The 24,738-nt window shown below is 35.8% G+C and overlaps 1 protein-coding gene across 2 annotated transcripts in view; it reads right to left on the bottom strand.

The window, feature by feature from the left end:
* Positions 1 to 24,738, bottom strand: part of Arhgap15 (Rho GTPase activating protein 15) — a 587,323-nt gene that overhangs the window by 111,469 nt on the left and 451,116 nt on the right. For both annotated transcript variants that reach the window (XM_047547716.1, XM_047547718.1), the window contains exon 12: positions 15,022 to 15,156. In XM_047547716.1, the coding sequence (XP_047403672.1) occupies positions 15,022 to 15,156 (135 nt within the window). The remainder of the gene's footprint in view (positions 1 to 15,021; positions 15,157 to 24,738) is intronic.

Below are 24,738 nucleotides of genomic sequence, written 5' to 3'. Positions count from 1 at the left end.
ATTTATACCAGTAACCTAGGCACAGGATTGAGGACCTTTAATGTTGCCTTGGATACAGAAACAATATTTTTTTGAATTTTTCAAAACAAGAAAGAAGCCTTTCTCAAAAAAAAAAAAATAAGATTTTGAGACCACATGTAGGAATAGAAAAGGACATTCTTGCTCAAATTGGTTTCCTATCATTGTAGTTTCTAATATCAGTTTGTATACTAACCACATTTAAATCTACTGATTGTCACATTTCTAAGTAGGCACTTGTTATCATGTTGTCCAAGTCAGGAAAGAACCATAGGATCATGGTTAAGAGTCACATCTTTGAAATCTTCCAGTTCTGAGTTTGAATGTCAGCTTTGCAACTTCCCATCAGTAACTTGAGGCATACTATTTAATATTGAATAGATTCAGTTTCCCAAACTGAAAGAGGGAACAATATATTGACTACAAAGGTGTGTTACAAATGAATTTAAATGGCAAAATGTACATATAGTACTTGGCTATATTCAAGTGCAAGTGTGGTAAGTATACTATAAATCGCAGTGGCAATTATAGTGGCAGTTCTAAGATTTACTTGTATCAACACTACTCCATGACTTCATAGTACAGACCTACATTGGAGATACTGTGGATGCAGTATCCTACTGCAATACAGTGAGCACTGCAATGAGCCAGTCATAAGAATTTTTGGGTTTCCAAGTACATATAAAATTATGTTTACACTATTCCTTGGTAAGTATGCAATGGCATTATGTCTAAATAAACAATGCTCATAATTTAATTAAATTTTTTTTTCTTGCTAAAAACAATCTTAGTCTTCAATTGGTCATAGTCTTTATGCTGGTAGAGGGACTTGCCTTGATGCTGATGGCTGCTGACTGAGGTGGTATTTGCTAAAGTTTGAGTTGTTTATGGCAATTTCTTAAAATAAGACAATAACTCCTCTCATGAAATATTTATCTGAAGCATGTGACACTGTCTGATAGCACTGCATCCACAGCAAAACTTCTTTCAAAATTGAAGTCTGTCTTCTCATTGCTTGTCACTACTTTATCAACTAAGTTCATGTAATATTCTATATCCTTTGTCTTCGTTCTAATAATATTCACTGTGTGTGTGCCAGGAGTAGATTCCATCTGAGGAATCTACTTTCTTTACTCATTTGTAAGAAATAACTGCTTATCCATGAAAGCTTAATCATAAGATTGCAACAATCTAGTCACACTTCAGACTTCTCTTCCAATCCCAGTATTCCTGCTATTTCCACTACATTACACTTCCTTCCACTGAGGTCTTAAACTTGAGAAAGTCATTGGTGGAGGTTGGTATCCACTTCTTCCAAACTCAGCTAATGTTAACATGTTGACCTTTTCAAATGGTCTAAAAGGCATTCGGAATAGTGGATCATTTCCAGAAGGTTTTCAAATTACTTTGCCCAGGTCCATCAGAGTAGTCACTATCTCTGGCAGCTATGACCTTACAGAATGTATTTATTCAATAATAAGACTAGAAAGTCAAAATTATGCCTTGATCCGTGGGCTAGAGAATGCATGTTGTGTTTGCAGGCATGAAAACAACATTAATCTCATTTCACATCTCCATCAGAGTCTTGGGTGAGTAAATGCATTGTCAAAGGACAATAATCAGTAATGCCTTGAAAGGAGTTGTTTTTTTTTTTTTTTTCTTTTTCCCAGAACAATTGGTTTCAACAATGTGCTTAAAATATTTAGTAAACTATGTTATAAACATATTTGCTATCACACAGACTTTTGATGTTTCATTTATAGAACTCAGGCAGAATGGCCTTAGTGTTATTAAGGGCCCTAGAACTTTCAGAATGACCAGTGAGTATTGACTGCAGCTTAACATGGTCAGTTGCACTAGTCCATAACAAGAGAGTCAGCCTGTCCTTAGAAACTTTGCAACCACACATTGACTACTCTTCTTTAGCTATGAGAGTCCTTGATGACATTTCTTCCAATATAAGACTGCTTCATCTACATTGAAAATCTGATGCTTAGTGTGGCCACCTCTATCAGTGCACTGAGCTAGATCTGGAGAACTGGCTATAGCTTCTCCACCAGCACTTGCTGCCTCACCTTACACTTTCATGTGATGGGTATGGCTTTTCTCTTTAAGCCTCATGAACCAACCTCTGCCAACTTCCAACTTCTCTTCTGCAGCTTCCTCCCTTCTCTCAACCTTCATAGGATTATAGAGAGGCCTGTGCTGTGGATTTGCCTCAGGGGAACGTTGTGGGTAATTAATCTTCTATGCAGATCACTGAAACTTTCTCCACTTGAGGCATAGACTGTTTCACTTTGTTAGCATTCCTGTTTTCAGTGGAATTGTACTTTTGATTTCCTTCAGGAACTTTTCCTTTGCATTCACAACTTGCCTAACATTTTGGCCAAGAGGCTTATATTTCAGTATATACTTTCATTCCACATGCATTCCTCAATAAACTTCATCATTTCTAGTTTTTGATTTAAAATAAGAGACCTAAGACTCTTTCACTTAAGTACTTAGAGGTCATTGAAGAGTTATCAATTGACCCAATTTTAATATTGTTCTGTTTTAAGGAATAGGGAGCTATGCCAAGAGGAAGAGAAATGGGGCAGCTGCTGATTGATACAGCAGTCATAACATGCACATTTATTAAGTTGATCATCTTATATGGGTGCAACTTGCAGTGCCCCAAAATAATTGTCATAGTAATATTAAAGATCACTAATCACAGGTCACCATAATGGATAGATAAAATAAGAAAGTGTGAAATAATGTGAAAATTATCAAAATAATGACTCAGAGACATGAATACAGCACATGATGTTGTAAAGATAGAGTTAATAGACTTGGATAATACAAGGGGCTGTAAACCTTTAATTTTCAAAATATGCAATATCCCAGGTCAAATAAAATGAAGTATGTCCATATTTATGATTGAAAATATTGTTCAAAACTTTAGAAAACTTTACTTTGTAAATTTGGAAAGTGTCTTTACAATTTTTCCTCCTGGTGCTGTCTTTGAAGTTCTTCCTGAACTATTGTGCACTGTTATCTCTAATTGCTCTATCATTGCCAGTGGCTGTACAAGGTCTAGACACACTGCTCAGGTTTGTAATGCCACAATAGTGGGAGAAAAGTTGAATGAGAAGATGAAAGAATTATAGCTAAAGACTTGGTTTTGATCCTAGTTCTAGTTGTTATAAGACCCAGGTGAGATGAGTCTTCTGAATATGAAAATCTTAAAGCAAAACGCTCCTGTCGTGTCGTTGCCTGGCAGGCTGGACTCAGAAGAATGCTACAGGCGTGCATGCACATTTCTGCATGTGGGTTTCAAAATGCATAAACAGTAGAGAGAGAAATGTGTAAAGGTGACACCTGGGACTATAAATTCAATTTCAGAGCCCAATAATGTAATTTAAAAATATTAATAAAGAGATGATTAAATCTTGCATTGCAGTAAGGAAGATATTGCCAGAATAAAGGGGAAAACTATCTTTCACTGATAAAGTTCCACACCTAAAACAAAGTATGATTTCTGCTGTAGACTAAATGTTCATGTCCTCTTAAATTTATATGGTGAAGCCCAAATTTCCAGTGTCGTAGTGCTTGGAGGTAGGACTTTGGGAGGTAATCAGGTTTAGTGGATTTTATGAGCAAGCCAAGGCCCTTACCAAAGTCTGTTAATACTGGTGTCCTAATTCGGGCTTTCAACCTCTAGAACTGTGAGAAATAAATTTCTGTTACTTAAGAGCAGTCTCTGATGCTGAGCTTGGTGGCGCATGCCTGTATCCCAGAGGCTTGGGAGGCTGAGACAGGAGGATTGCAAGTTCAAAACCAGTTTCAACAAAAGAAAGGCACCAAGCAACTCAGTGAGAACCTATCTCTAAATAAAATACAAAATAGGACTGGGGATATGGTTCAGTGGTTGAGTGCCCCTGAGTTCAATCCCTGATGCCTCCCACCACACATACACAAAGAGAAGTCTCTGCTATTTTGTCATGACTGCTTGAAGATAATTTCTAAACTTTAGAAGAGCAACCTTGGAGGAAGGTATTCTTGTTGATGAAGCATCTGGAAACCTTGATTCATGAGAAATTATTCAGAGATCAAGGAAAGAAAGGAAAATACTGGGTGCTAGGTGCTGTGGGAGAAAGATGCTACTTTAATTCTGACATTGACCAGTGTGGTTTTTCCAGTAATGCTCTGGTTGGTCTGTCTTTGCCCTTGGTGTGCTTCCTGCTCTGCTCGTACTACTCCTTATTTATCCAGGGGTCCACCTTTCAGACACTCTGAGCATAACAGACCTGGGCACCACAAACAGACGCTTAAGTCCTTCTGGTTTGCTTAAGATTATTCCATTTTTATTTACCAACTTTTCTTAAAACACTTTCATAAAACAGTACAAAGAAATATAAATTCCCAAAGATAATGGTTCCTTCTTAGATGCCAACTAGATATTCAGAGAATAATCCACAAAAGGTATCAAGAGACAAACTTACTATTGTGCTTAGAGTTAGAGGCCTGGAGGAGGAGCTCAATAGATTGCTGTTTTCATTTGTTGGTAAGATAGTATCCACCTGCAACTAGCAGGACAGATGGCACTAATTATGTCTGCCCATCCGTTACTTGGCAGAGGAATGGCTTTGAGATCTGAAAGGGTCAATCTTTCACCTGCTGGACTCTCAGGGTGAGAAGAAAAAGAGAAAGGGGCCAAGAGCTGATTGTCTGGTTAGACACTAATCATGGACTCAAGGCCTTAGGCATTTGACCTTTTGGAGTAGCGTTTAAAAAAATAAAGGTGTACAAAATGGAATTGTGGGAAAGGTAGGGGGAACTGCACGTTTAAGTGGAATTATAAAGCAATCAATAAAAGGAGGAAAATCTCATAACTATTCATATCATTTCTATAGTTCATGGATTTTTTAAATAAAATATAGGCTTATTTTCATCTTTCCACGTGTATTGCTCTTAGTCTTCAAGCCACTGCTGCTACTTGTTTTCTATAATAGTGTATCCATTTTCCATGTTTCTGTTTTCCAAAGTGTAGGTAGAAAATGTCTGAGTCAATCCTTAGGGGAAAATTCCATCCTCCAAACCACCTGGCAATTCTCAACATGGATATTTTGCTGTACCAACATGAGAAGAATTCCCCCAGGAAATTTATAGTACTCTGCAGCATCACATATAAGGTTTAACGCGGCAGAACAATGGAGAGTGAGTCAAATGAAGATATGTCTCATTCCAAGGGCTCATATGATGGTTCTAGAAGCTATTCAGAGAAAATTCTTTTATGGATAGGGGATGGAGGGCTAGAGTAAGAACCAGTGCTTAATTAAATAGGGGGTACAACTGAGTGTGAGCCAAAGGATGAGAACAGGTCTTCTGGAAAAAAAAAATTGAACCCTTTTGGTTTTGGTGAACAAATTCATGCATCTGTATGTCTAACTGTCCTTGTGCCTGTGTGTACATACAATGAAGGGTTCTTTGTTAAATGTGGTTTAGTTGATGATGTTTGAAACCATTTTTATCTATGATGGATTTATAATGTTACATGCATCTTCAAAGGCTGATGCATAGCCTCCACTATCTCCTCACCTACCACCTACCTGTGAGTTTACGACCTTCACAAGCTGAAATACCAGGATACATTCTTAGCACAGAAGCCAACTTCCCAGTTGGGATGACACTGCTTTGGGGTCATCTCTTCAGGTGCTACTGTGAGGACCACAGGTTTGCTAATATTTAATAGAAGCAAGGCAGCCTTTAGTTGGAGAGACGGAATAGCCTTTGGGTTATGATTAAGAAATCAGTATTGTAGCAAAGCACAGACTTTGGACTATCAAGTGGGGTTGTTCTGCAGAAAAAAGAGAAATTTCATGAGATGAAGAAAGAAAACGGAATTTTCTGGGTTGTGAAGTAAGAGAATATCTTGCAATATCATCTTAATAATCATTGGTGCTATTTGAGATTCTACAAACAAAATATTAAAGAAGATTAGAGATGGCTACATACATGTATCACTTGAGATAGCTTTAATGGAGAAGAGGAAAGACTAGTGAGAATGGACAGAAATGTCTTCTGAGACCAGACTATCTAAAAGATAGTCCAGTTATATGCTGATGTAATAATGCTAGCTAGCATTTACTGAATATTTTGTGCCAGGAACTCTACAAATAAAAACAGCATTTCATGAAATTATTTAAAAATCTTCATGGAGAAGGTACTATTTTGGAAATGGGAAGCCTAGAGAGATTAGGAACTTTTTCAGTCTTATAGGTAGTGAATGGTAGAGTCAGGATTTGAATAGAGGTGGTGGTGTGTGATCAGGAAGGAAACCTAGCTTTGCCATTGAGAGTAGATGTCACTAACAAGTTGGCACGTGAGTGGCAATCTGGGGTACGTGAGCTTTAGTAAAAGGTTGAAGCAAGGACTCTCAGTGTGCCTGAAGTTTTCAAAGAAGAGGAAGGAGCCCAGTGGGATGAATTGTGAAGAGGCAAGGCTTGGGGAAACCAGATCATATAGGACTTTGAAGACCTTGCCAATAATTTGGCTTTTACTCAGAACAAAACAAAGCTGGTTATATTAATTTTCCTATCTTTATAAATGGAATAAATATGTATTGGGTGGGAGAAAAATGTTACTGGGGAAATAGGAGAGACAAACGTGGCCTCAGTTAGAGATGGGACTGGGTTGTGGGTGGAAGACGTTTCGGAAGGTCCATCAGTGATGATCACAGTGCAGAATGAACTAAAGAATGTGAAATGAGGCAAGAGGCTCAGTGTAGAATGACAGGCCACAAACCCTGAATTTCATTAGGATCTATTGAGGCAGTGAAAACCAGCCACTCAAATCCCCCATTAAAGGAATGGGTCAAGATAACTGTTTTCCACTGAGGTATTGAGAAGAAATTCTGCATTTTGTTATCTGTTTTTTAAAAGCATGTCTACTCAGTAGGAGTAGGGATGCTCAGGAAGCTGACTCATGAAGGCTGCCTGGCTGATTGCTCAGCTTGAAACGTTTATTGCTTTGAAAAAGTGACCTCTTAAGGATATGGAAGAAAGGAGTGCAAGTAAAATAGAAGTCTAAAGGAAAAGCAAAAAGACAAGCAGCACATTTTCTAGTGAAGTTGATGTCTTACCACTCAATTAATTTCAGAGTCAAGGCCCAATTTTAATTCTGAATCACCTTCTGGTTTTACATATAAAGGACTTTTTATTAAGCCAAAGTAAGTAGATGGAGGTCCAGTTGTTTATTTTCTAGCACTAAACCATCCCTACAGAGAGACACCTGTGTAAGCCATTTGGCTGTAGTCAACTATTTTTCTACATTTTAATTATGAATATAATTAGAATGAGTTAAGAGACAGGCTAGGCATCAGCCATAAAATTTCCAGTTTGCCTACACACACACACACACACACTCACACACACACCCAGAAATTAAAAAGCAACCCCAATAAAAAGTCCACCAAATATATGAGAATGTTAGCTTGTTGTGAAAACTAAGGGAATCTCTATAAAATTTACCTTTATTTCAATTTCCAATTTCATTGAAATTGTGCAATAGAGGATATTTTCATTGTGTTTTATTTTTTCATCTTTGGTTTCTTTATGATAAAATGTTAAACTCTGGTTTTTACTTTCTCTGGTTGTAAATAATTTGCTACTATCAAGCTTTCATGTTTAGTAACTATTTTTAGTTAAGGGCCTTACAAGTTCTGTTTCTTTTTTGTCCAAAAAGTGTCATCACAGAGTTGATGATGCATCAGAAATAATTTGACCAAAGGGCAAGATAAAGTCAAGAGTGAAAAAATATTTGCAAATATACTTGACTGGCTTTTTTCCCCCCAATTACCTACTAAAAGTGTACTTTATAGGCAAATGGCATGATGACCACAGGTGGAAAACAAAATAAGAGAACATGTAATAGGTATTTTTTGCCACAGAGTAATACCTTTGATTTCAATCATCTTAGTGTGATTATGAGTTGGGTTTAAGAACTAGGAATGGGGTATACTCTACCTTTGGTGATTAATACTTGAATTTTAGTGTGTATACACACATACACATACACACAAACATACACATACATTATACATATATGTAATATGTAAATAAACAACATAAATAACACTTGTTTATATATTATAAGTATATACAATATTTACTTAAGGAAACTAGAAAAGATGGCAAAAGGGATTATATTGGAAACATAAGGTTGTCTTGATCAAGAAATTAGCATTTGTTTCATTTCCATCATGGAAAATATACAGAACCTTGCTTAGGGGTGGAAGAAAAAGTCATTATTTTTACCCATAGAAGGCAACTTTGGAAAAGTGCAATTCAACAAATTCACAAATAAATGCACACATGGTCTACTGTGAGTACAAAAGAGCTGAGATTCAGAATATCACCAAATGAAATGATTCAAGTCCTTCAAATGTGAGATTTGGTTCAGGTTTGAGTCAAATCTCTTAATCTTATCTCTCATAAATAATAGGAGTAAATAAATGCACAAGATAATTTCTTTCTTCTACTGATCAATATATAGTTGCAGTATGATCTCGACTGTGAAGATTGGTTTGATTTGAGAGAAGGGAGACGAAAATAGATGGATTAACATCATCATTTGTGACTTGGAGGTGTAGAAGGTATTGGCTGTATAAACTAAGAGAGAAAAACATGTTGTGGCTGACAGAATAGACTCCTAAAGGATAAGTTAAGGATCTTGAGATTACCCTGAATTATCTGGGTGAAACCAATGTAATCACAAGTGTCTCAAAAGTGGAAAATGGAAACAAAATGTGTCTTAGGAAGGTACGACTATGGAAAAGGTAAGAATGTTGTAATATGAGAAGGACATAATTGGTCATTGTTGGTTGTGAAGGTGGAGGAAGGGAGCCACTTCCCCAATTGAGCAGCCTCTAGAAGTCACAGGGCAAGTAAGTAGATTCTCCCCTAGACCCTCCAGAAAGGAATGCAGTTCCACCAACACTTTGACTTTACTTGTGAAAACCATGTTAGATTTTTATACTATAGAACTGTGGAGCTCATTTGTTATGGCAGCAAAAGGAAACTAAGATACAAGCCCTCTAGGAAACAGTGGCTCTAACTTACAAAGCAGAAAGAAGTCTCTGGCCAGGCACCCTGAAGAAGTCCTGGAGGTAACTATTCCAATATGAATGAGGCAGAGAAAAGGCACTAGAAAGGAGGCATCCTGGAAAAATGAAACCAAAGAATATAGTATCAGGAAAGAGTGAGAAAGAACATCAGGGGGTGGGAAAGCACAGAAGAGAACAATCACAAACACCAAGAAAAATAAATTTAAAAAAATGTACCCAGGAGAATCATGATTCAACTACAAAGGGAATCCAATGTAGCCAAGAATTTAAGAAGTTTTTGAAGAGTAACAAAGAGATGATAGTTAACCTTGTGAGAACTATTCTTTAGGAAGAGAAGGAGTTGTGACAGTGAACTCTAGAGAAGAAACCTTTGCAAAACCACTGGTATAGGAAGTGAACAGTGCTTCTAGAGTCATACTAATGCAAATATAAGTATTGTTTTTTATTTCTCTAATAGAACAAATTACTGAATACTTATGACAACAATTAAAATGTAAAGGAATTAATGACCAGAATGACCATGAAAGAAGAAAAAAGAGCTGGATAGGGTGTAAAGAAGAACACTCATCTTATGAAGGCAAGAGTTAGCAGATACTGTGTGGGCTGTTGATGAAACAAGAAATAAAGTTTAAGCATATTATTTAACTTCCAAATATAATAAAAACATGATGATCAAATACTGGAAGAAATGAAGTAGAATGAATCGCTATTTCATGTCAGGTGATAAAAGATATCTATGATTGACAAATCAAAAGTAGAAATATTATCTACAGTTAGGAAAGTAATCACTGGAAGAAACAAACATTGACGGAGTCAAATGAGAACTCTCTTGAACAGGCCCGGGGATCTCAAATGATCAGATCCAATCAGAGTTTTTCATCATAAACTCTTCTGTAAGATTTGTTTGCTTGCAGATTATAATTTGATACAAGTAAAAAGTTGTAATAAACTAATACTAATAAAATTAAGCCTAGAATAGTTGTTCTTATGAAACAGGAAAATAACATTGTGTATATCATAATGAATTTTTAAATTGCTTAGAAAAAATAAAGTGTTAAACATGTTCTCAGAGGTGACATTTTAAAAAATTGATTATTTTAATATCTAGTAATACATACTGAAACACTGCTCACTCTTAGAAAGTTGTATCTTATTTCTAAACTAAAATTCCAATACGAAAATTTCTGACCTATAATTTAATTCTAAATTCAGTTCAAAAAATAAGAAAGAATTGGTTGTGGTCTTACATACAATGATTTAGGACATATAAGCCTCATGAAGAATGATGTAATAGATATTTGGCAACAGTAGATAGTTATTCATCAAGGTAACAGAAAAAGATAAAAAGTTGTGTTTTAGTGTGGAGTTAAATGCTAAATACAATTTTCTGAGCTATGTAAATTTGGGACTCTTTTAAAACAATTGATTTCTCTTAAAATTACTTAATAAGCAACTAATATAAGTAGGTATGGTAAGAAAAATGTTTTCTTATTTAATTCTCATAGTAACTGTATGAGCTAGAAATTATTTTCCATATGACCTTTCTACTTCTTCAGTAACTTATGCTTTGTTATTTTGAGGATTCCATGAGACAACAAACAGAAATGTCAATGAGTGTTTTCTCCTCTCTTTTTCTTTCCCAGAAACTTTGGGAAAATACAGACATTAAAACAAAAAAAAAAGACACTGCTTGTTGTCTCTTTTCTTTTGATCTGTAGTTTTATCAGATTGAAAAAGATGGGAATAGAAATAAACAGTGCATTTCCTAGGATTTAGATCTACTGGAAATGTCTAGACCCCCTGCAGGCCTCTAGCCACAAGACTGTACCTCCTATCATAAAACTCTATAACTGTGTTTTTTTTGTTTTTTTTTTTTTTACCAAGGTTACATTCACTGTACTAATAATGCCTTCAACAAAAGTCATTTCCAGGGAATTGAGTCCTTGTAGTCAGTGGGTTAAATTCCCACAAAATAATCTGCAGGTGACCCAGTAGCATTGACCTCAACTATAGAATTACAGATCAATAGTGGCAGTACTTGGATTCTGAAATATAAAAACAAAATCTAGTGTTTTTGTTACCCCAATGAGTATTATCAGACAGGGGATCACTATGGCAATTGCAGATTCTTATGATATTAATGTTTGTTTTTGGTCCAAAAAGAAACTATTTTAAAAAGTAAATGCCTTCTGTTCACTCTTCTTGGAATACTCAATAATGACTTTCAAACATGTAATGAAAATTAAAAGTAATTCGAATAGCAGAAGCGGTCATTAATTGCTTGTTGTAGAAATAACATTTCCTCCTGAGAGGCAAAACATTCCAGTTGGATATAAAACTCCTTTTGGTCTATTTGTCTTTTGACTTTGCTATGAAAGGGTAAACTGTGATGTCATCATAAATTGGACTTTGGGGTAGTGGGATAGAAAAGGGAAATAACATTATGAGAACAAGAACCATGACATTGACAGGCATGGTGTTTCACCCATTCCTACCAAACGACAGAAAGCACTTCAAGTATTTACACCACCAGGGACTTAATTTGATGCAGAGAACTAGTTACTCAAGTGATGAGGAAACTGAGGTAAAAGTAAGGAAACTAAGAAATTAGCCATGGCAGGAAGCCATGTCCTTCTTCAGGCTAGAAGGGAAAGGAGGGACTGCGTCACTAGAGTAAACCTGAAACCAGAGTGGGACTGTCCAGGCAAAGCAGGAGCAAGGGAGGAGATGGAACCCCAGGTAGAAGAGCAACCTGAGGCAGATGGGTGGGTGAGGACAGGGGTGAGGGAAAAAACTAATAAACCAGCTAGAATTTGCTTCTCTCTCCAACTATTATCTCCTGCCAGTGGCTTCTACTGGCTGCCACAGTTAGAAGCCAATCCCCAAGAACACCTGTGAAATTTAGCCAGTGAGGGTCAACCCTCTGGTATAGTAGAGAAAACAAGAAGAAAGAGACCCTGACTCAGCATACATAGTCATACTCTGCATTTTCTTAACAGACTTACTGTTTTTTCTATAAAGTCAAGAACTCATGAGCAAATTTGGTGATGTTCTCATTGTATTGATTCCATAAGAAAATGTGGTCTGTGATAAAGCCCTGGACTCCTGGGTCTGGAAATGAATGTTTTTATAATTTTGAAAATTTTTTTAGCTTAACTTGTGCTCAAGGGAGCAAAAGTGATTCCTCTGGTGTGATTTTTAAGCATTTCTAAGGATCTAGGTGCCATTCTTCCATTCCTCAAGATATTTAAATATGAATTATGATCTAGAATGAATTCTGAATTTAGAACACAAGAACTAGCTTCAAGATTATGCCCAAAATAAATGGATTAGTATATGTCTCTATCCAACAATATAACATTGCCTACATTACCCTGTTGGTTTACCCATCCATTTTACATATTAAGAAATCAGGACATTCTGCTCTTTTGAGTTTAGATAAGGTTGCTGAGTTTTAGTCTTTTTGTCCTGCTATTATAAACTGCATAGATAATAAACAGCAGAAATTTATTTCTCACAGTTCTAGAAGCTGAGAATTCTACCATCAAGGGGCCAGCAGATTCAGGATCTGGTGAGGGCCGACTCTGGTTCATATATGGCAACTTTTAGGAGTGTCCTCATATGGTGAAAGAGATGGTAGATGGTTCTTGGATCTCTTTATAAGGACACTAATCTCATCATGAGTGCTCTGCCCTCATGATCTAAATCACTTTCCAAAGGCCCCACTTCCAATGCCATTAGTGTGGAGATCAGAATTTGCAAATCTGAACTTTGATGGGACACAAACATTCCGACAATAGTCCCGATTGTCCTTGCCTTGAACAATGAAGGGAAAACTTTCCTATCTCTTCTCTTTCAGGTTACTTTTCCAAACACAGTTCCCCTGGACAAACACTATTAGCATCTTTACAGCTTCTTACATCTTTAAAGGACTTTCCTAAGCATTATGTCATTCATTCTTACCATAACCCACTCTGTAAGTTGGCAGAAGCCCTTGCCAAAGTCCTGGGTCTGGAGCACACAGTTTTGCCTCTCTTTTGCTGTGTTCAGTACTGACCATGTTTGCATCTCTGCAATTCTGTGCAAATTGGATTTAAGTCTAGAATATTTCAGAGATTATCCTACTCTTTATGGCAATTTGAAGGACACAAACTCACTTGAGTTTTGAGGGCCTGCTTTCCTTTCTCTTAAGCTAAGGGAATGACTTGACTACTGTCTCTGGAATCAGGTGAACTAGAGGAATTTTAAGTGAAGGGTATCCTACATCACAGCCCAGAAATCAGCATATGTGGCAAGTATGTTTCCAAAGGGGATAATCCTCAAAATTATGAAGTTCAAGATGACATTATATCACTAAATGTACACAGAGTAGGTATATGCAAATCACTCCAATTTCCCACCAGAATGCTGTCCTAGCATTGTAAATGATCCTCCATGCTTGCATATTGTCAAGACAGAATATCCAAATAAGTTGTTAGGAAATGCATGCTTGTCTATTTTTTTCTTTATTCCTCCTTTTTAAATGAAGTTAAGAGAAACTGAGAACTATAAAACCTCACTGACCTTGAGAAGTGGAATAATTTTATGAAATGAAAAGTTGTAATCAGGGATAAGAGCTCCCCCTCTTTGCCAAACTCATAATGAGAAGACTGTTACTATGTGATACAACAGTGACAGCAACAACCAAAGCCGAAATTGTGAGCAGGCAACAAGAAAAAGACCATGGGAGAAAATACTCTTCTTCAATACACTTGATTCACTTTGTCAGAGCTTTAAACAAGTGTGAAGACTTTTGTGAGTGAAAATCAAAATGAAAGGACATGTTGAGGAACTGTTCTCCAATATGGGTCCCCTAAGTCCCCACTCCCACTCCTGGGAACCCTGCACACACAGTCATCCAAGATTAGACCTCCTAAGTCGAACATTTTTGCTTGGAGATTTTTCTTGTTGGGACTTTAATTAAGCTCCTGCCAGGCTTGCAAGCTTTTAATTTTACCTTTCTTTCTTCTTTCTTCCTCTTTCCTCCTTATATCAGCTTGCTTGCCAGGAAACTCTTTCCAAGCTGTCACAGTTAAAGTAAATGTACCCTAAGATATTAAATTTAGAGATGTACTAGTATTTGCTTTTCTAAGGATCTATAGCAGAAGTTTTCCTGCATGTGGAAAAGATTTTCATTCATTCATTCATTCACTTATTCGTTTATTCTTCCTTAAGTGTGTGTCTATTTTATAAATGAGAAAATAATAGCAAGAGAAGTTTCATGGAGTGTACAATGACTATTGGTTAGTAAGTGATCTAACTAGCCTCCCTTAAGTCACCCATTAAACAGAAGAAACTTGTCATCACTTAATTTGGTTTTCACAGTGCTCATAAGTAAACTGCATCTATTTACTAGTGTGAGCGAAGAGTGACTGAACCAAGAGAACGTGATGTCTCACTTGATGATTTAACACATATTTAATAAAATGTAATTTTTAATTTAGTTACATTCCTTTATAAGACCCCTTTGTCTGCAAACTCATTGGAATTCTGAAAGTATAAAGGAAGGAACCAGTGGTGCAAATGGTGACTTCTTTACGGCAGATTCCATGGATGCTATTTTCATTTGAGTAAGCCTAGTTAAATTCGGTTACCCTAAATAGGATGCTATCTTCTTTTTTTTTTTTTTTTCCCTGAATAATTTCTTTTTTAAAAAAACTCAAATAATATTACCGGGTCAGAAATAAGACAAACCATTGAAAACACAGAATTTAAAATGAGAGACATGGAGCATTGGGAACATTTTGGGAACATTATCTGTTCTCCTTTGTTATTATGATCATTATTCTTATTATTTACTTAATAATTCCATGATGCCAGGCTATTCCGCCGACTGCTTCGTTCTGAGAGGTACTTACTGATCGCCTCCACAAACGGCTCAAAGAAACTGTAGGGGAAGAGCGGCTCAGGCAGCTCCCGGAAAAACATCTTCAGTGCTCCGGTGACAACGTGGATGTCCTCCCACTGGCTGTCGTCCAAATTCAGCTTCTCTTCTGGGAAAACACGAGGAGAAATGGAACAACTGGTTTTAATGAAACAATTACAAGACACTAATTATTATGTTAATGTTTGCCTACTATCATCAGCAACCGTTAACAGCCTTCTGCACCTAGAGGTTTGGTGCTGTGCGTGGTTTTTTTTTTTTTTTTTTCCCTCCCCTTTTTCCGTAGGAAGGGAACATTTTCAATGGAATACCATCTGTAGGAATGCAGCTAACAAAAAACAAGACACACAAAGAGACGGTGCCATTGACACAGTATGTCAGATACATTTATTCCCATAATGCATCAGTATGAAAATTAGCATCACAGCTCAACATGATTCAAAGCTATTTGGTTTTGAGACTGAGGGGCTAAGAGTTGCCAATGATGGCCGGCTCAAGGGACCGGCCTAAAGGCCTTGCTGAGCCAACAGGAGACATATGCTAAACATGGCAATAGAAAATGAGTTATTGCTTTACATGTGTTAGCCTTGCTATGTACAAGGGAATAATGGGTAACACTTTTTTCCTTTTTTTGCCTGAATATAAAGTCAGCAAGGAATACAATGCTGAGTGAGAAAGGATATTAATTCCTTCTTACTGCTTCAAAAATATCTTTTTTTCAGTTTTCATCTCAGTGAGGAGAATGTGCCCAGCAACAATATTAGACAGACCCCTGTTGGCCTACATAGGCTATGCAAAGCTGTCAAAAATGATAACACACTGAAGACAAACCACAAGTGCTTACCAACTCTTTAGAAACAAGAGAAGTGTTTGCTTGGGAAGTGTGAGTTGAGACACTGAAATACTAAAGAAAGTAACTGCCAGAATGAAGGTTTGAGCTGAAATAAAATGTGCTGGGCAGTTATTATCTTCATTTCCCCCAGCGATCTGAAAGTTTGGAAGCATTCTCTTCAAGAAATGGATGTATTAGCGTCAGAGAGTGACATCTTTACATATAATTAAAAGAAAGCAAGACAGATAGATATTGCTGTTGTTCCGTAGGATTTGTCTTTCTGAATGTGCAACATGGAAAAGGTTTTAGATTCTGGACTTAAAGAAAACAAAAGCTAATTGTTTTATACAATCTGGGGGTTAACCGAAAAGCTGAGACACCTGGCAAGAACTTAACAGGTACATGATCAACTGGAATTTTGTTTCTTTACTGATGTCTTGGGCTCACAGTCACATGCCTCCTTGGTGTCAGTTTCATGAATGCTGAGGAGAATTTCTCACCAAAAAATGTAAGAAAAGCCGAGAATTGACACTGTAGGGATTCTCTGCATGAGCTGTTTTGCTAATAATGTTCATACCCTTTTAAAAATATTAGCTCAAATTCTATCAGATCTTTTTTCTTTTTAAATGGACTATTATTTTTAGGGCTAGTAAGTGATATTTCTGTGTCATAGTAAGTTTGGGGAGGGGGAGAAATTAGGTAGATCTGTTTATGTGAGATAGGCTATTTTCTTCTTCCCTTTCAATCTTCATTCCTACCTCGATCATAACACAATAATATGATCCACAACAAAATCAGCAGAAGAGACCTTCTTTCTGCCCTGCAATCATTTTTGATTGATTGTATTTCAACAATTAGTCTTTTATTTGGCTACCCACTATTGAAATAGGCCGACAGCATCATAGCAGGCCAGCTTTAAACAGTCAACTGTTAACAATAGCATCAAAAAGGGAGACCTGATGGGGTTTACTGTCACTTTAAAGAACGGGGTTTTCACATTGTTGAAATCTGTCAGATATTTTGAAATGTCCCTCTCACTATGGTGCCACACCCCCTGCGTGCCCTTATAATAAAATTGGTTTTACTCCTGATTAAATCATTTTCTCCCTACCCACTACCATACTTCTCATAATGGACCTGTGCGCTCTACAGCTGGTGTTCTTCCCATGGTACCAATTCTTACTTTATCTTTTAAGCACTTTGCTGCTAAGATCTCATGCAGAGTGCTTATGTTTTGTTAAGAGCTTCATTCTTAGAGAAATAGCTTAACACATGTTCTAAAAATGTTGTACAACTTATTGCTTAAAACACATTTAGAAAATGTATAAGTACTGTAGCTTTGGCACTGAACTTTAAGTGGAAACCTAAAAACACACGCACACACATGCACAATCACAATATACAACTATAATTATCAAAAATTTATCTGAAAAGTCCAACATGAAATGACATTGGGTGCATAACTTTGAGATTGCTAAAGGAAAATGTTCAATGGGTAAGAAGGAATGATTTTCTCTTAAGCAAGAAAACACCACCAGTGACAAATAATTGTTTAACCAAGGAAAATGTCATTGATATTAGTCACCTCCACATACATATTAGTTAATTCTAGTGACTATGTAAATTGAATACTTCAATGTATGAAAGAAAGTTTGCTGATCAATGAATACCACTAGATCATGTTCCCATAAAATGCCACACACTGTAATATCAACTTGTTCCACTTAAACCAACATTCCCACTCTAGATATCTATGTAGTTTCCTTTTAAAAACAAAATAATAATAATCTATAGTCCTTCAACAAGTACATTAATGAAGCAATGTGACAGGAGTTGGAATGAGTCTTTTGGAATAAAATAGTTAAGTTTTTAAATCAAGTTCTCTGTAATCAAGCAAGGCCAAGATCCCTGATCCCAAGATCCCAGAAGTTTTCAAGGCATACTTTTCAAGGCCATGGTGTTTTATCTAAATATATAGCTATGTCCAGATAATATGCTTTCTCATGAAGCCAACCAGTCTTCAAGAAGTACTAACCATAAGCCTTTCCTGTTGTTGGCAAGCATCACTGCAAAGACATTTGCATTATTTGATAAGCATCTTCTAACACAATTGTTAGTAGTGAGGATATCTTAAACTTTTCCCTTTTCTGACAGGACAGGGTTTCTCAACAGTAACACACTATTGACATTTGAGAATGGATAATTCTTTGTTATGGGATGATCCTGTGCATTAAAGGATGTTTAGCAGCATCCCTGCCTCAACATACTAGATGCCAACAGCACTTCCCAGTGATGGTGATGGAAGCTGTCTCCAGATATCTTCAAATATCTTCTGGTGCTACAAATAATACTTCTGGTTAAGAACATTATAATGGAATCTGTAATGGTCTATAGAAATTGCTCAGTAAATATTGGCTTATGAGGTTTACCTTAGGTAGGCAGGAAAGTAGAAATTTAGATATGCATATACCATGAATTCCTTAATATAAATTTGAGAGTGGACAATTAATATTGATAAAATCAAAACCTTTTACAGAATAAATTTTGTATGATTATATTTCAGGCACTTTGCAGTAAAAATAATAACCATTAATTATGTAGTCCTTACATTGTACCGGGGACTATACTATACATCTTAAATTCATTATCTGAATTTTTCAGGAAGACAATGAGGCACGTGCTATTGTTATCTTAATATTCATTTCACAGAGAGGGAAAATGAGGTATGGGTAAGCTGAGTAGCTTCCTCACAGCTGACAAGTGATAGTCCTCGATGAGAAGCCAGTCAGTTCCACTACGTTCAATACAGCTGTGTTCAGACTTAGTCTTGGCTGGTAGCAGAAGGGGAAAAGGCAAATAGCAATTGCAAGTGATAGTAAATAGACTATTAGTTTAAGGGTAGGGATTTTCAGATTTTATCTTTAAATGTCTTACTTGAGGCTATGCTTTTACCTGTAAACTAACGCCAGTCTTTACTAATTACTCATTTATACAAGGCACAGATTGTTATATGAATAGATATAAAAATTGGCAATAAGAAGAAACTTCATTAGGAAAGGAGCAGAGATGGAGCAAATAGTTGCATGGTGATGGGGTGCAGAGGAAATAAGAGAGAGTGGAAAAACATATTACACAAGCATTACCTCCAGGCCTGAATTTACCAATTATTCATTGTGTATGTATTAGTTGGGTTTTGTTGTTCTTGTTGTTGTTGGTGGTGATGGTAGTATGTGTATGTGTGTGTGTGTGTGTGTGTGTGTGTGTGTGAGAGAGAGAGAGAGAGAGAGAGAGAGAGAGAGAGAGAGAGAGAGAGAGAAATGAAGATAGAAGTATAGTAGTATGTACCAAATGGGAAAATCTATCTGAAAAACATTAGGAAAACATAAGGAAACACACATATTCAAGATTTCACTATGGTGGGGAAGATGAATCAAGTCCAAAAGGCAAAATATATTAGGGATTCAGGCAATGGAAACCCACAGTAAACATCAAAAACCATCCTGGTTATTTTGTAGGATTTATCTCAGTGTGATGCAGTTTTTCATATGAGACCAACAAAAAATGTTATATGCCAGAATCCAATACTGGGAATAAGTCTGGTTGAATCAAGATATCTCATCATCCTTACTAAGTTTCAAGATCTGTCCTGGATTCTCCTGGTGCTCTAATTTTAAGCTATCTGAAATTCACTTTGGTCATGGCATTTGGTTCAAAGCACATAGACAGAATCGATAATCTGTCAAGCTCCAAATCCAAATACTGTGTGATTTTTATGAGATCACAAAAATATACCTAAAAGTTATTTTCAAATAAGCCTGTCTTAAGAAGTGGCCTTTCATGAAGAGTCTTTAGTACATTTTTACTTATTTTTTAAGTAAACTTTCTGTGTATAAGCAATACATATACATACATACTATATGTATATGAAAGAAAAAAGTTGACTATAGCTATTAGAACAATTTTTCTTACCAAGAAGAACTAAAAAAATGGATCTCTGATAGTTGTAGAAGTTCAAAGTAGTTTCTAAGGAAAAAAGGAGCATTAAATATGACTAGGAATTTGAGCACCACTTGCATTATATAGATTGCTCTATAGATTGGTATGATGAGAAATTGCAATATCAGGTTCAATTTTAACTAAAATCAAACTCTTTTTATCTTAGTATTGGTTGAACTGTGGGTGCACATACCTTGAAGTATCCAGAGTAGAATAGTAACACAAGAGTAAAGAGATAATTCCTTGTATATTAAAAAAAGACAGAAAAAAACAAGTGGTGTTTTTACCTTGTAATGATTTCCATGACACTTTAAAAGCCTTGACTGCTGCAATGAAAAAAGAGGGAAAGACACCCCAACCTTCCAGAGTATGGAGAGAAGGGCTCTGACTTCATTAGTATGGTGATAAGAACCTATTATATTGTGAAACTCTCATGAAGAATGTTGTATCTGCTTCTAGTACTGATGACCATTTGGAACTCTTATCTAAAAGGCCTGCTGGATACATGAAATTCACATCATAAATGAAAGAAATGCCAGAAGGACTATCGATTCAAAAAATAATAGTATTTTTGGCCATAAAATCAGACTGGAAGATTAGATATTAAAGTGGATACAACACTGTTTATCTATAAGGATGTACCTGATGTTTAGTTTAGCTTCTAACAGAGAGGATCAAAAGGAAGTGGGTGGAATCCTTCAATTCTCTCAACCTTTTCATGTAGTGCTGTCGTCTGAATGTGGCAGTTCAACCTCATTTCTGGCGGATTGGAGATGTGACAAATTCTCAAATTTGGTGACATAAACCCTGTGCTCAAAGCAGCATCTTTCCATGCTAGCCCAGCTAAAAGTTTTTTCCTAGGACACTTTGGATGTAATGTGAGGTATGACTGAGGATATTATCTTAGAAAACTAGGCCAGTTGGCCTGATAATTTGTTTGTTCACTTAATTTTTATTGAATAAACAAACTGAATGGAGACTGGACACTGAGTGTGATACTGTATGCTTCTAAAAGTTACAGCTGTCAAAGTTGCTTGATATTTCTAAGAGGAAGGGGCTTTCCTGGATGCTAAAAAAATTACTAAAGTGAATATCAATGAACTTGTAGACATTTTATATCTTATTTCTGTCCTCTAAAATTTTATTCTGTTGACTTGGAGCATGAGCAGAGACAAACTAAAAGAACAAACATATCACCCTAAAAATGCACACCATGCCTTCTATGGACTGAATTACCTCTCTCACCAACACACAAAATCATATACTGAAGCCTTGAACCCTGCTACCTTCTGATCTGATGTGACTATTTGGAGATAAGGCCTTTAAAGAGAAAATCAAGGCAAAATGAGGTCATAAGGAGCCCAGTCCAACACTACTGGTGTACTTACAAGAAAAGATTAGGACACATAAAGGGGAGACCATGAGAAGACACTGTAGGAAATGTCCCTCTAAATTCAAAAAGGGAGGTTATGCCTATCTTGAGTAACTTGAACCTACTGAAATCTTGAGCTCAGACTTTTAACCTTCAGAACCCTGAGAAAATACATTCTGTTCTTTCAACTGCCCAGTCTGTGGCACTTCGTTTAGTAACCGACTAATAAAATGCCCAATGATTCTGGACAGAGAAGGATGATGTATGCTCCTGGATCATATCTAAGTTTTTTGCAACATGAGGGTTATGCCACATTTGAAAAATACAGGAAACAACATATATAGCTGTTTAGATAATTCCAGATAAATAAAAATAGCTAACTCTATTCCAAGCAAGGATTTGAAGCTGGAATTAGTTGAAAAGTTGCTTTCTTATTCAAGCTCAACCTATTTCAAATGCTTTGCTCTGTAAACATGCAGGACACACTCCAGTGTGGCAAAGAATAAAGTCAGGATTGCTATTTTCAAACTACTACTTCAAGAGAAGAAATATTTCATTGTTCATGTAGTTGAGACATAAAGTACTAGAGAACATTTAAAACTTTCTGAGGAAAATTTCAATGTAAACCAAATCAACTGTCTACGGCCATGGTATCTGTCAAAGACTAAAGAGAAAAGTGGATTTAAATAGGAAACTTTGTACTCTCAAATCAAAGAAGCTTATTCCTTACAATTTATCAGAGTAGCCCCTGGGAAGTTCTTAGGAGTCTAATAATTAAAAATGGTTACTTTAAGAGTATATGGTGGTTGGTTCTGCCATCTGGTCTACAAAACTCATTTTTTTGTGGCCTCCTTGAAGAGAATAGAGGAAAAAAATTAAGGAAATTACAGAAACTTTCAAAGTATTTAAAACATTTTTAAAAAGGCAAAGAAAAGTGGTATTATATCTTAATATTCAATGGAATATTTTGGCATGATGTGTTGGCTTGCTTTCTATGTAAATTGTACATATATCTTTGGAAATCATTTGAGAATCCCCAGCCATGAAAACGATGTCACTGGCTAATATGAAAAAGAGTTGCTTTATTTGAGGAGGTGCTACAGTCTTCCACCATATCCAGTACAGGAAGTGAGTCAGGAAAAAGAATGTCTTATTTGTATTTCTCCCCGGATTTCATTTGAATGTAAATAATAACATAATAAATAGGTACAACTGAAAGTTGTGAAGCAAGCACCACAGATGGAAAGTATAACAAATGTGTCATTGCTGTGTGCTTTTTTAATTTATAATGGCATAACATAAAACATCTCCCCATCATCATAACTCCATGCAGAATGCTACCTTATAATAAAATGGTCCTACTGATATAATGCTTCTCTCTAGGCTTCTAGATATTTTGTCCTGGCATCTGGAAAGTGGTAGGCCTGTTCAGATTCTGACACCAGAACACCACCAAAATGACCTGCCTTTTCTTTAGGTTAGGGTCATTAAAAAAAAAAAAGTTGTATTGCTTGGTGCCAATACATATTTCTTTAATTCCTTTCTTACTCAGAGCTTCCAATGCTTCTCTTATTTCCATTTGTTCAAAGGCTTTTTGTACTCTATAGACACTGTACACAATGCTTCATTTTATTTGACCGTCTTCTCCAAATAGATTCTGAATTTACTTGAATTCCATGGATGATTTCATACATTACATACTCCAAAGGGTGGAGAATCTGTAGGATTAAATTTCAACAGTCATTTCTGAAGACTTGCTTTATATTGGCACTAAAATGACACCACTGCTATTTGTTTCTTCAAAGTTATGTTACATTTTAGAATATTAAGCAGAGGATCAGGTCAAAACATATCACAGTGCCGTGTAGGACATAAATAAAACTAAGTCCTATAAATATCCATCTATAGGTAACATGTCTATTGTAGGAATATGCACATATGTAGAGGTTACTTAACATTCTGGTTCCCTCACTTTAATGAGAGCTTGTCTAATTAAGCTTCCTAATTTTGTGTGAGAATTCAGTAAGGTCGTATGAAAAGGCTCTGGTACAGGTTTGTCATATCATTATTAGAAAAGTTATTTGCACATTGTATCTGTCAGCTGGACTGGCAAATGTTTCCAGAATCTAATACAACTTCTGGCTTTTCTTATTCCCCTTGCTATATTGTCTGTATGTGTGGGGTTAGAAATGGGAAGACTGAGCAGGATAGGAACTTTGCTTTTTGCTGATACAGAAGTCTGTTTGGAAATATTCCTTCAAGAAATTAGAAATTAAGTGTAAAATTGGTAGATAAAGACTTTCATTCACTGAAACCCTTCTATCCTGAGATAAGGCATTTGTTAGTTGTCAATTTAAGATAACCAGAATGAATAGAATATTTCTAGCTTATTCAGGATAATAATTCTAAAAACATCACTGCCAAGAATGAAGTAATTTTTCCTTAAGTTAGGGTCATGAAAATTTTGATATATTTCATCACTTTTTAAAATATAAATTATCCTGATTAGTTTGATTTGTAAAAATAACATCAACATATATATATATATATATATATATATATTTTTTTTTTTTTTTTTTTTTTTTTTTTTTTTTTGTTACTTCACATCATAGGGATAGCCAGACCTCTACAAAGGTAGCCAAAATACAAGCTGGGAAATTTATAAATTTTACAATGACTTGTATAAAATTAGGCAGAATAGCTAGGTCACTGTTTGAAGCCACAGAAAAACCCTACCTCTACAAGTCCAGAAGAATGATATGGATTCTTTAATGAATATATGCATTATCAGTAATTCCTTATTTTGATTTTTGTAAATGAAACTTTAGATTTTCTTCCTACCTTAAAAGGGAGTCTGCCTGCCTGAATACAGAGGTCTATTGATAATTCTTGTTTTCAAAGATATGGGGCATAAAATCACTCTTTTGTTCCTTTACTGTAAATTTGGATTATCATAATTCATACAAATAATTCCAATTGTGGGGTTATTTTAACTTTAACAAACTATTTAAAATTGCTTGATTATTAACAACCCTTAATAACACAATAGTTGACATGTTTAATTTTAAATAAGAAATGTGCAGTATTTACTGTAATTTTAATATTTTTATTATTTTGCAATAATTTTTTTTTTTTTTTTTTTTCAGTACTGGGGATCGAACTAAGGGCCTTGTGCTTGCGAGGCAAGCACTCTACCAGCAGAGCTATTTCCCCAGCCCAATAATTCTTATATTTAAATAATTAATTTAAATTTCAAAATATTTAAAAGCACATATTGCAAAACTCTCTTTCTGGTCTGTCCCTAGCTACTTAGTTTATATACACCAAAGAAATATATACTATCAGTTTGTTACAAATTCTTTCAAAGATATTTTCTTTTTTTTTTAATATATACTTTTTTTTTTGGTTAGACTTTTTTTTTTATTGTAAACAAATGGGATACATGTTGTTTCTCTGTTTGTACATGGCGTAAAGGCATACCATTTGTGTAA

The sequence above is a fragment of the Sciurus carolinensis genome, chromosome 3 (assembly GCF_902686445.1).
Source record: "Sciurus carolinensis chromosome 3, mSciCar1.2, whole genome shotgun sequence".
Classification (NCBI taxonomy): domain Eukaryota; kingdom Metazoa; phylum Chordata; class Mammalia; order Rodentia; family Sciuridae; genus Sciurus; species Sciurus carolinensis.
This window is presented reverse-complemented; position numbering and strand designations above follow the sequence as displayed.